Source organism: Heterocephalus glaber, unplaced genomic scaffold, assembly GCF_053883595.1.
Source record: "Heterocephalus glaber isolate CG9 unplaced genomic scaffold, H.glaber_assembly_v1.0 deba00001431, whole genome shotgun sequence".
Classification (NCBI taxonomy): domain Eukaryota; kingdom Metazoa; phylum Chordata; class Mammalia; order Rodentia; family Bathyergidae; genus Heterocephalus; species Heterocephalus glaber.
This window is the reverse complement of record NW_028258295.1, coordinates 4,522,702-4,535,201: the sequence shown is the minus strand read 5'-3', so window position 1 is coordinate 4,535,201 and position 12,500 is coordinate 4,522,702. Positions and strand designations below refer to the sequence as shown.

The 12,500-nt window shown below is 34.6% G+C and overlaps 1 protein-coding gene across 1 annotated transcript; it reads right to left on the bottom strand.

The window, feature by feature from the left end:
- Window positions 1-5,164: 5,164 nt before the first annotated feature.
- LOC147827829 (olfactory receptor 8B8-like) lies at window positions 5,165-6,210 on the bottom strand. Its single transcript, XM_087212635.1, has one exon. The coding sequence runs from the start codon at window positions 6,095-6,097 to the stop codon at window positions 5,165-5,167; it is 933 nt and encodes a 310-aa protein (XP_087068761.1). The 5' UTR covers window positions 6,098-6,210.
- Between the last annotated feature and the right edge of the window lie 6,290 nt (window positions 6,211-12,500).

The following is a 12,500-nucleotide window of genomic DNA, read 5'->3' as shown; positions in this document are numbered from 1 at the left end:
GTTGTTAAGAAAGAGCAAACTGGCCCTGATTTCACTGTGGCTTCAGCATTCTAATGCCAGTTGTTTCCTGGTAAGGATGAAGAGAGGAAGTGACCTACTGAATATAGTATTTGAAGGAATTTGTAGCCATACATAGCATTCACCTATTCTTGTTGTTGAATTTATAAGGCTGTAAAGAATGTAGATAGAGAAAGATTTAAATTTCTATTAACTATTCAATTGAATAAGATTTAATATGGTGTTTCCATACAGCATACACCAGGCCCTGATCAAAAAGAGTGAACTTTTACTACCTACCCCTAAACCTTCAGAATGTAAAGTAATCCAACTATTATGAGAAAAAATAGGGAGGTTTCTCAAAATGCTGAAATAGAGGTAATAAATGATTGAGCTACCTCATTTCTGGATACATATCCAAAGGAGAGAAAATTTTTAGTATAAGGATATGAATGAACCAAACATTTGCTCTAACAAATAAAATTCTTCCCCTTATTTTAAAAATGACATTAATACAAAAGGAAATCATAGTATTTATGATTTCTTTCACATGGTTTCAAAGAAGTCATCTCCTGTTTTAGATGATTGTTTGCCAAAGAACCTATGTGATCTGAAGAACTGTGGTAGGATGCTCTTTGTGATCTAGGTGAAACAGCATGAGGAAATCATTTCTATATGCAGGGATTTACTTGCAATCTTTGTTTATGAATTAGTGTATTTCTCACTGAAAGTCTGGCTTTAATCAAAGTTTTGTAACCTGATTATATTGAGAAATTTACCATAAATACAAATGTGAAGGTGCTATAAATTATACAGACTTCCACCTATTTCAGAATGAACATTAAAACCACTGCATAGATGTAGAAATAGAATATTGTCAGAGTCCTTCATAGGTCTCATCTTGTGTCTCCATTGATTCTTCCCTCTCCATCCTGATTCTGTCTGACTTTTCTTCATAGTTTCAGCACCTAAATAGGACCTCATTGTCACATGCATCAGCCTACCAAAAGACAAAGATAGTATGAAAAGGGACACCACAAGGCTGATATGGTATCCTTCATTTCTAGAACTGTCACATGACACATCACTGGACAAAGCCTGGGGACAGTATGTTCTGGAAGAGGGGTTTAACAGCAATGGTCTCAGCCTCAGTGGGGTGCTCATATGGGTGCCTCCCAAACATGACTGATGTGAGATTAAATAAGATGTTGAATGTGTAAATTAATTGCTGACCCTGTGACTAAAACAAGAATGAAGATATAGGCCACTCTTATTCATTTCCATTTATTGTCTAGGCCACTAATACTTAAGAATATATTCACACATTCTGAATTAGGCTAAAGAGTTATGAAATATGAACTATGAAGGATACTTTCTGCACATTTTTCTTATGTGAGTATTTTGCTCTTGTTTATGCTATTAGGCACTATTTCATCACAAAAACCATTGTTCACATTGTGATAATTTTTAAAAATATGCACATTTTTCATAATTTTAAAAAAGATTATTCAGATGCCAAATGCCTATTCAAAGTGTCCACTCAACTATTTCTAAATTGTGATTTGGAATGGGCTATAAACTTCTGTTAGCATTAGGCCCATCAACTATGAGACGAACTATAGGATTCCTCACCTGCTGACCTTCGCGTTCTTGTTGGAGGAGCAAAGAGAATGACAGATGGGACAGGGCAGAAGGCACTCCTCCTCTGAACATTTGTGCCCCCCTCTACAGACCTATAGCTTGATGTCCAAAATAGGTCTTCAGCTTCATGCCCAAAAGAGAACTTGAGCAGTTCAGGTGATTCTACCAACCTCACACATCCTAAGGAAGATGGAATTCCTGCCTCAGAAATAAAACTTCCTCACATTCAGATTTTTTTCCTTAAATTCTTTTATTGGTACATTTTAGGTATACAATATGTTTATATTTATCACTGGGTGTTTGTACCTGTACATGATGTATCTTGGTTCTCCCCCCGCCCCCCATTACCTGTTCTCCCTTCATCCCCTCAACCATTCCCTAGTTACATCAACTTTGTTTCTATTTTTTTCTTTTCTCATAACTTTTCCTTTCCCTTCTTTCCTTTCCCCTTCCATTCCCAAAACCCCTACCCTTTTGGACATTTTCTTACCATTTCAAATTATCAACTATTCATTGGAATCATTTTAATCCCTCACATTGAGACTTTAATGTGGAAAGATAAAAGTTTTGAACAATGTGGTCCCCAATATGAATTACCTCATCTGACACTCAGCCAAACTAACCAAGAAATGTGCCAGCTGAGCTGGATTTATAGAAAAATTCCACATCAGCTCTCATAGTCAAATTTTAGGAGTAGTCCTGGCTAGATAAGACAATTTTAGAACTTTTCCACAGGTAGGATGCAATTCTTTAGGGTAACAGTGTGAAGAGGGGTACAAAATGAAGGTCAATGAAAACCGGAGGTTAAGGAAGTACAGGGATATAGAAATCAAGCCCTTTTACTTCTGGATTTCATCAGCCTTTAAAAGAGTGAACTCTGACTACATTCATTCCAAATTAAGCCTGACCAACAATCATAGCTTCCTTAGAGAACGTTTACATTAAGATAATTCTAAATACAATGAGCAAATTTTTCTTCTGGAAAGTTTTTCTCAGCTATCACTTAGAAAGTTCAAGTTTCCCCACTGATTTAGAAATATCCCTTTTGGAGTATGCAGACTCAGGTCAATCCCATGGCTTACTTTTTAAATCTCAGATGTAAAGATTTAATATCATTTTACTTTCTTTTATGTTTTTTACTTCCTTTGAATAAAACCTTTAAGCAGCATAATTAAAAGTGCTAAGCAAAATCTATCAAAATAATTGTGTCTTAAGTTTGGCAACCTTAACTTTTACAATGTCTTTATATCTTTGTGAACATTATTTTTTTTCACAAAAAGTCTTACAGAATGCTGAAAGTTTATGTTCTCTGAAATGGAAACATTTTGTTTGTGTTTTGAGGCTTGTCAAATGAAAGTTAAGTGATCCAGTTTAATTTACTTCTTGGGCTACTCCAATTAGTTATAAAACACATGACAAGGTGAATAAATCCCTAAAATGTCTACAAAGCATCATGAATAACAGAGATTTTATTTACTTATTTAAAAGTGTTTCTCATTCAATAAGATGATACCTTTTATTAAAAAGAAAGAGTAGGTTAAAGAAAAAATAAACTAGAAGATTCAACTGTTTTACATAAATAGAAGTTTTGTGAATGAAAATCAAGCACATTGATGCTAGGTTAGGGGACAGAATATGAGTGATTGATTCACACTGTAAATCAATGATTTAAAAATGCTCCACACTGAAAACTAACCGAACAAGACAATAAAGCACATATGGTAAATTTTACAATACATAAATATTAAGTGAAGGTTAGAAAAATGATAATATAGTAAATATTACAGTTATTTTAGAAAACATTTGAATTGTCTTTTGGTTAAGAAGTAAGGATTAAGGATTTTTAGACTCATCATTTTTTTTTGCCTGTTTTCTCAAAGGGAAAATGATACACTGTATTTTAGAAATGCAATTGTCATCTTTTGGTTTATTCAGCAAATAATTCTCTCAAATTTTCATTGCTCTCCTAACTACAATATGATATTTTAACATCTAAAAGTCAATCTGGAAATAAAATGTGAAAGCATACAAAACTGGAATTATTTAATTCTTCCCAGGACCTTCCACATTCTAGATTTAACATTTTTTAATACCAAAAACCTTAAGACTCATCCTACACAGATAAACTTGCGACTCCTATAATATTTGTAAAGTCCTCCAATTTGGAGAAAATTCCCATAGCTACTGGAGGAGCTTTAGTTTTCCATCTTTTTCACTTTCTAAATTCTTATCTTGTTTCAGTTACCACTCAAGGTGTTTCTCCTGAGCTTGGTATCCTTTCTCTTCCCCATTTCTCACAGAAGTGGCCATATCTTTTTCATATCAATTCCTCCAAAATTATTAATGTATGGCCATTGTGGATTATAAGATTGATCAAAGCTCCATGGTAGAGAAGCATATTGTAGTACTTTGCAGAACAAATACAAATTCATGCTGAAATGCAGCTTTTACACCTTTAATCACCATTCCTTAGACCAACCTCCTATCTAAAAGCCATGTGTCTTTTGGGGTCCTGGACTAAGGACATGTCCTGGGATTCTCTCTCATACACATTTTCTAAGTTTAAAATATCTGAAAACATTTCAAATTCTGTTTTTAGGTTTTGGACAACACTGAGCTCCCTCCTTGAGCCAATCATCTCTCGACTCTCCTGTCTCAACAGGCCTCTTCTTTCATAGCAAATGGAAAACTGAAATTGTTTTCAAGAACAGCAGCAATAAGGGATATAAGTTTACATAACATTTAGAGACAAGGCATTGTCAACTTTAAAAACAGAAATATTTGTCACGTTTAATGAAATACAGCAAATAAAAGGGGGAAGCACATATGAAACAGCAGGAGAGTTAAAATAAGTAGGCTATTGGCTTGTTCTATGCCTTTTCATTAAAGAGCAGTGAGTCTTTCAATTGTTAACCTTACTGAGCTTCAGTATACTATCCATGCAATAAATACATATTGGATATCTTCCACAAGCTAGTTTGCTTTACAAAATATGTACAAATATTATGACAAAAAGAAGATGAATGCATAGAGTTTGCAACAGCAAAATGTATTGCATATGGTAGACCTGGGGATGTATATGTGTGAAACACTGGCATTCAAAGGAGACATTTCCTGCCCACTGGAGGATAGAAGGACAAGGGTATAGAAAACACATCTCATTTGTTTCCAATAGAATAGAACAAAACAAGAAAAGAAACACATCCTCTGAAATGGTACAATATCATCTTAACATTTATTTTGTCATTTGCAAAATTTTTATTTTTACCAAAAGAAAAATAGTTCATAATTACAAGGAGAAAAAATAGAGATGAAATCTTCCTTAATTTTATTATTAAATAGGAAAAATGATGAAAATAAAAAATGTGTCTGTGAAGGGGAAAATGAATATTAGTAAAATTGGAAACACATGGAGAGAATCTTCAACTGTCACCATGATGAGAAATAATAGGAATAGCTATTTGCTCATCTATTAAAATAGACTCCATGTCTTATAATTAAGTGCATATAGAAATTAAATTACTGATCAAAACTTTCTCCTGGTCAAGGATTTTCTCAGGGCTACTTTAACATCTTTGTTCCTCAGACTATAAATTAAAGGATTCATCATGGGAGCCACATTGGTGTAAAAGACAGAAGAGATTTTTACCTCATCCATAGACCCAGCAGATGATGGCTTCAGATACATGAATGCACCTGACCCAAAGAAGAGAGAAACAGCAACTATGTGAGAACTGCAGGTGCTGAAGGCTTTGGATCTACCCTCAGTGGAGTTGATGTTAAACACAGTAAAGATGATGAAACCATAAGAGATGAAGATAGTGACAGTGGGCACAAAGATGTTGATCCCCACCACAATGAAAACCTCCAATTCATTGATGTAGGTGCTGGTGCAGGAGAGCTGCATCACAGGGAGAATGTCGCAGAAATAGTGGTTGATGGTGTTTGTATCACAGAAGGTCAGTCTCAGCATGCATGCTGTGTGGGCCATGGCACCAGAAAATGCTATCAGGTATGAACCAAGCATAAGATTGCAACACATTCTAGGAGACATGGCAGCGTTGTACAACAGTGGATTACAGATGGCCACATAACGATCATAGGCCATTACCATCAACACATAGCACTCAGAAATAATAAAAAAGCTGTAAAAATAAAGCTGGGTCATGCATCTTGTATAAGAGATAGCATTCTTCTTTAATACAAAGTTCATGAGCATTTTGGGTGTAAACACAGAAGAGTAACAGAGGTCAATAAAGGACAAGTTGAATAGAAAAAAGTACATGGGAGTGTGAAGGTGTGAATTAAGTCCAATTAAAGTTACTAATCCCAGATTTCCCAATGCAGTGATCATATATATTAGTAAAAACAGGAAGAAGAGTGGGAGTTGGAGATCTGGCTGGTCTGTTAACCCCATCAGAATGAATTCATTCACAAAAGAGACATTTTCAAGAGCCATTCTTCCCTAGTAGAATCTGTGGTCATGGAAAAAGGGGTCACATTAAAGGACATCCTTATTTTTCCTGCATTATCTCTTCCCACTAGAAAAGAGTATATACTGGCCAAGTCTAAGTCTCACTCAATCTGAGCCCATAGAATTAGTCTTTATCATGACCAGATGCTGACATGGACATCCACTTGTTAGAGTCTTACTAAGCTAACCATATTAAAGTGCATCACCAGCTGACCTACAAAGTAAAGGCTGGTGCTGCCATATCCAAATGTGACTGCTCAAAAATCAAGGGATAACAAAGAAAGGACTCCAGGAAAGAATGATCTTTCTCATTTCCTCACCCTTTTGCTTCACCTATCTACCCTCTCACTAGTAAAACTGGAAGCAGAGGCCTTAGCACCACGGTGCTGATCTATACTCAGCAGTTGAAGTATAACCTCTAAAATCCACAGGCAAGAAAATAGATCTAGGAGAGGTGAGTCACTAATCATACTACAAAATTAAAGTTCTAAATCTCCTAGGGCAGGGAGAGTTCTGTCCTTGAACAATGAACACGTTGCCTAATACAATCTGTATACTCCAAACTCCTTAATGTTTCTGAACATTTTCTGCACCCCCTATGAACAAATTCCTCTGCCTGCTCTACTTGAGTCTCGGGACTGCCCAAAATGGGAGAAACAAACAACCTAACTTAGATCCCTGAATGCAAAGGAGGACATTAATAGTCATAGAATTTATAAACTCACCATCCATAGACCAGAAAAGTTTGGTGTTTCCTTATCCTTGCTACTTGTTCACCAAAGGCCTGCAAAGAGAATTTCAGGATTTTAGGGTTTGTTTCCTTGGATACTGAGAGGAGACAAGGGAGACTGAATTTCCACCTGGGCCTGGAAATTTTTATTAACTATAGATCACGTTTTCTGATTATGACTTCTAGTCCTTTTACATAACAGAGAAAAACAGTGTACATTATTGTCACATTTGCCACTTAGTATGACGTGAAAGATTTAATGTGGAATCAGTGACACAAAGTGATTGGTAATAAACAGGATAAGAGCTTGCTTGGTATCTTCCCCAGAGAAGAGATTCAACCTAGAAAAAGGGAAATAAAAGGATTGTATTTACACCTTGGGCTATGATCTGCCTTTAGTTCCTGAGGGACTCACAAATTCATTCAAACATTTTCCTTTACCCTGGGGCTTGTACAACCCCCAACACAGAGCGAAAAATAAGTTTCATTCTCTCCCTCTTCACATATCCAGTGGGAAATACACTTCATTGTTTCTCTTTCCTACCCATTCTAGATGGCAATTTCCCCACACATTCTTGCTCCCTGGTTCTTATTTTCTTCATCCGAAAATTTACAAGAATTGTCAGAACTCCGTTTGGTAGTTTTTATGGAATGTCTCATTTTTAAAGTCCATGTCTCCCTTCTGAAGTTTTTGTTTGTTTTGTGGTACTGGAGATTGAACCTAGAGCCTTCTCACTAAGTGACTACTCCAGCCCTTTCTACTGATTTTTTTTTTTTAAATTTTGAAATAGGATCTGGCTAAGTCACCAAGTTGCACAGGATAGGCTCAAATTTATTATCCTCCCAGTTCGGCCTGTCAGAGGGCTGAGATTACAGGCAAATGCAACCACACTCAGCTCTTCCTAGCAAAGTGTTTACTTTTGAACAACTACTATAAATTTGTGTATGAATATCCTGCTGGAAGTAAATGTGTTAACCATTCCTGTGAATGAAGTTATACAGCTGTGTGATCTAAGTAGATTCCTATCAGAGATGGACATTTTGTCATTTAGAAATTAATGTTTAAGTTTTAGTGTAGATAGGCAGTGTCTTCTGAAAAGAAATTTGGCTTGGACGAGATTTAAATTAATTTTTAAAATTCCGCTAAGGGATGGATATACCAAATGAAAACTCTTTAAAAAATTATTTAAAATCTAATTAGGAACCTTGATTTATATCCATCTAATTTTAATACTTGCAAGAAGATATTGAAAATGATATTGCAGAAAAATGTGGCACTTATTCTATGACCTCATTTCCCTTTAAATATGAGAAACATTTGCATTCTTTTTATTTTATTAATACATTTGTAGCATAATGATCTCATTACTCTTGGAGAGTTGGTGCATGTACATACCACATCTCAGTTCTTTTTTCATCTCTTTCTCCACCATCTGCCCCATCCCTCCACCTCTTGGTCTTTTTCCTGTTTGGAAAATATTTGTGTCTCTACTTCATATTAGCTATCTTTTACTTTGCTCTTTGTTAAAGGAAGCAATTATTTCAAGCAGTGCTTCCAGTAACCAAAGAATCCACCTCAGACTCACTGGGATGGTTTTAATAAAGAAGACAACTAATAACAAGTGTTACAGAAGGTGTGAAACCTTGGAATGCTTATACACTACTGGTGAGGCTATTTAATGGTTTCAGCCACTTATACAGCAATATGCATTTTCTTAAAAGACTAGGAACACAATTACCATTGCAAACAGTAATTCCCCTCCTGCCTATATGTTTAAGGAAAATGAAAACATGTATTCCCATAAAATCTTGTACATGAATGTTAATAATATCATTATTTGTAATAACCAAGAATAGATAATTTCAAAACGTACATCAATTAATTCATGGGCAAATAAAAGGTGATATATCCAAACAATTTACTATTATTCAACCAAAGGATTAGGAAAGATGCATATTTATAAGTTCCAAAGGACCGGGCATTTAGCTCAGTGGTTCTGGTGCCTGCCTCACAAGTGCAAGGTCTTGAGTTCTATCCCGGTACCAAAAAAAAAATTTATAAGTTCCAGAATTGATGCACTTTGAAAATACTATGCCACATGAAAAAAGCCACATGAAAAAAGTTACAAAGAATGGGTATCATATTATTCCACTTTATGAGCTGTCCAAGATAAGCAAATCTATAAACAGAAAATAAAATGGTAATTTGAGAGGGTTAGAATGAGAAATATATATTGTATATATATAGATATATATACAATATATAAATGTATATGTCCATCTTATACATATATACACACTAATAATATATATAATATAAATACATTATATATACTATATATGTACTATGCACATATTTTGCTAACACTAATCAAAATAAAGCAGGAAGGTGTAGCTATCTTAATTTCAGACAGGGCTCAATTCAGAGCAACTGAAGGTTAACAGTGATGCAGAGCACTCACTACATAATAATAGAAGGGTCAATATTCCAAGAAGAGATAAGATCCTTAGTGTGATTTCTCCTAACAACATAACATGAAGGTATGTGATACAAAAGAAAGAAGAAACATAAATCGACTATGGCAATTGGAGATCTCAGCAACACTTCATTTTTTAATTAATTATCTTGGTACATTTAAGGTATACGATATAATGACATTCATCATTGCAAATTTGCATCTTTACGTAATCCATCTTGGTTCTTATTTTTTTCCCATTCTACTGCCCACTGTTTAACACCTCCACCCCATAATGTGAAATAGGAAGAAAAGGTGCAAAGGAGAAGGGAAAATGGGAAGGGAAGGGGAAAAGAAGGAAGGGAATGGGATTAATATGAGAAAAAAAAATGGAAGCACCCCTTCTTTTAAAAATAGGAAGCTCCCACAGGAAGCTCACAGTTGATCCAAAACATCAGCGATGACCTAGAGTATCTATATCCACAGACTACTTCACCTCAAAATAGCAGAACACAAATGACATAGAATTTACCAAGATAAATCATTTTCAGGCCCATAAATACATTTTAAAATCTGAAAGAAGACAAATTATACAATCTCAGGCTAGAAATCTGTAACAAAATATAACTATAAAATACAAATATAACTGCAGAACAAATATTTTATCCATGAATATATATATATATATATATATATAAACATACAGAGAGCAAATAATCCTATGAAAAGACACTCCACAACATCTACATTCAGCAAAATGAAAAGAACAGTAAAACACAATCCAACCTACTAGAATAGCCAAATACCAAAAGGCTGACAATAACAAATGCTAGTGAGGGTATAGAAAAAATAGAATCTCATATATTGCTGGTTGGAAACTAAAATGGTAAACCAATTTAGAAGACAGCTTGACAACTTAGAAAAATAAACCTACTCATAATATGGTCCAGTAATCACACTCCTTAATATTTATCCAAAGGAGCTGAAAACCACACATAGATGTACATAGATGTACGTAGGAGCTTTACTCAGAATTGCCAAAACTTGGAAGCAGCAAAATAAATGAGTGAATAAATAAATGAGTGGCCCTTCCTCGACTCTTGAATTGAGTTTATATTCTATAAAATGTTAATGTTAAATAATATTTCAAAACTCAGTGGACCATATATGTGTGGTTCTATTTCTAGATTCTCTGTTTTATTCAAATGATCTATATGTCTTTCCTTACACCAAGACTGCCTTGATTACTGTAGCTTTAGAAAAAGTCTTAAAATTAGGTACTAAACAAACGTCTTTCAACAGTGTTTTGTTTTTGTTTTTGTTTTTAACTTTTCTAGGTCCTTTGTACTCCTACATAACTTTTAAATTTCAATATCCAATTCTTCATTTATAGCAAGTATACACAGGCCTGAATTTTTATATATACCTTGTGTTTTCTAACCCTGCTAAATTCAAATACAAGTTCTAGGGGCTCCTAGAGATTTCTTAGTATCATCTCTGCAGATGATCGTTTCATCTACATATAAAGATTTTGCTTCTACCTTGTCAATCCTATCCTAGTTGTGCCATTTTATTGCCAGACTATTTTGGTGCGGACTGCGTTTCAAAGTTTAATGGACAGATAAAGAGTAAGCATATCTGCCCTTGTTCCCCACCTTAAGGAGAAAGCGTTATATCTTCTCCATTTATATAAGGCATTCTCGCTGGAAGTATGGAGTACATGTCTTTAATCTGTTGAGAAGGTTCTGTTCTACTTCTAGTCTCCTGATGGCTTTTACCATGAACAGCTGTAGAATTTAGTCCAATACTTTTACTCCAACTAGTGACAGGATCATATGACTTTTTCCTTTCCTCTGTTTAAATGATGACTTTTGGGGGTGGATCTTCCAATGCTGAACCAACACTGCCATCCCTATAACAAAACCATTTTCTACAACCTGCCAGATCTGACTTCCAGTAGTTTGTTTTGTTAAACAAATTTCTATCTATGTTCATACTTTTTTCTTCTATTGTCTTTATCCAGTTTTAGGATTAGCACAGTGTTAAGTTCCTAAAATGAGGGGAGAAGTGTTCCTTCTTTTTTCTGCTTTAATTGTTTGATATAATTTATCAGTTAAAATGTTTATGAGCCTGCTGTTGTCATATAGGTAGATTTTTCAAGCTAGGAATATACTTTCTTTAATAGGTGCTATTCAAATTTTATATTTTCTCCAGAGTTAGTTTCATTAATTTGTCTTCCAAGGTACTTCTTAGAAGTTGGAAAATTTATTTCAAAAAAGACTTTTGTAATATGCTTCCTATATCCTTCTAAATTCTGTAAAATCTGTGGTAATGTCTCCTAGATCTTAATATTATAATTTTGAAAATGTATAACTGATATTGTATAACAGGAAGAAAAGGTCTAAAAGAGCAGGGGAATTGGGAGGGGTAGGGGAATGGAAATAAGGGAAAGGAAAAAATATGAGAAGAGAAAAAAAATGGAAACAAAGTCTTTACAAATAGGGAAGGGTGGAGGAGTGATGGGAGGGCAAGGGAATGGGAAAAAAATAAGAACCAAGATACTCATGTAATGGTACAAGATCCCAATGATGAATGCAACTGTATTTTATAGCAAAAATATACCAATAAACTTCATGGGGAAAAAAATAAAAATAAATAAATGAGTGGCCTATTCAATGAAATATTACTCAGCAGTAAAAAGAAATGAGCTACCAACGGGTGAAAAGACATAGAGAAATATTAAATTTACATTTGCGAAATGAAAAGGCCAAATTGAAAATCATACATGTGTATGATTCCAACTACATGGTGCTCCTGTATAGGTAAAAATCTAAACTCAGTGAAAAGATCAGTAATAGCCAGGAGTTAGAGAGTAACAGAATGAAGAATAGGCAAATAGTGGAAGATGAAAATGAAAATATTTTGTATTATGAGTGCAATAAAATGATCTATATGTTTTAATGGTCTACACATGTCATGTATCTGTTCAAACTCATAGAATAGAAAACACCAAGAGTGAACACCAGTGCACACTATGGAGTTTTGGTGCTTGTAGTACATCAATATGAGTTCATCAGTTGTAAAACGTTGGTTACTCTGATAGCAAATGTTCATAACAGAGTAGTCTGTGTATCTGTGGGGGCAGGGGTTATACGGGAAATTTGTGTATGTTGTCATCAATTTTACTGTGAATCTAAAACTA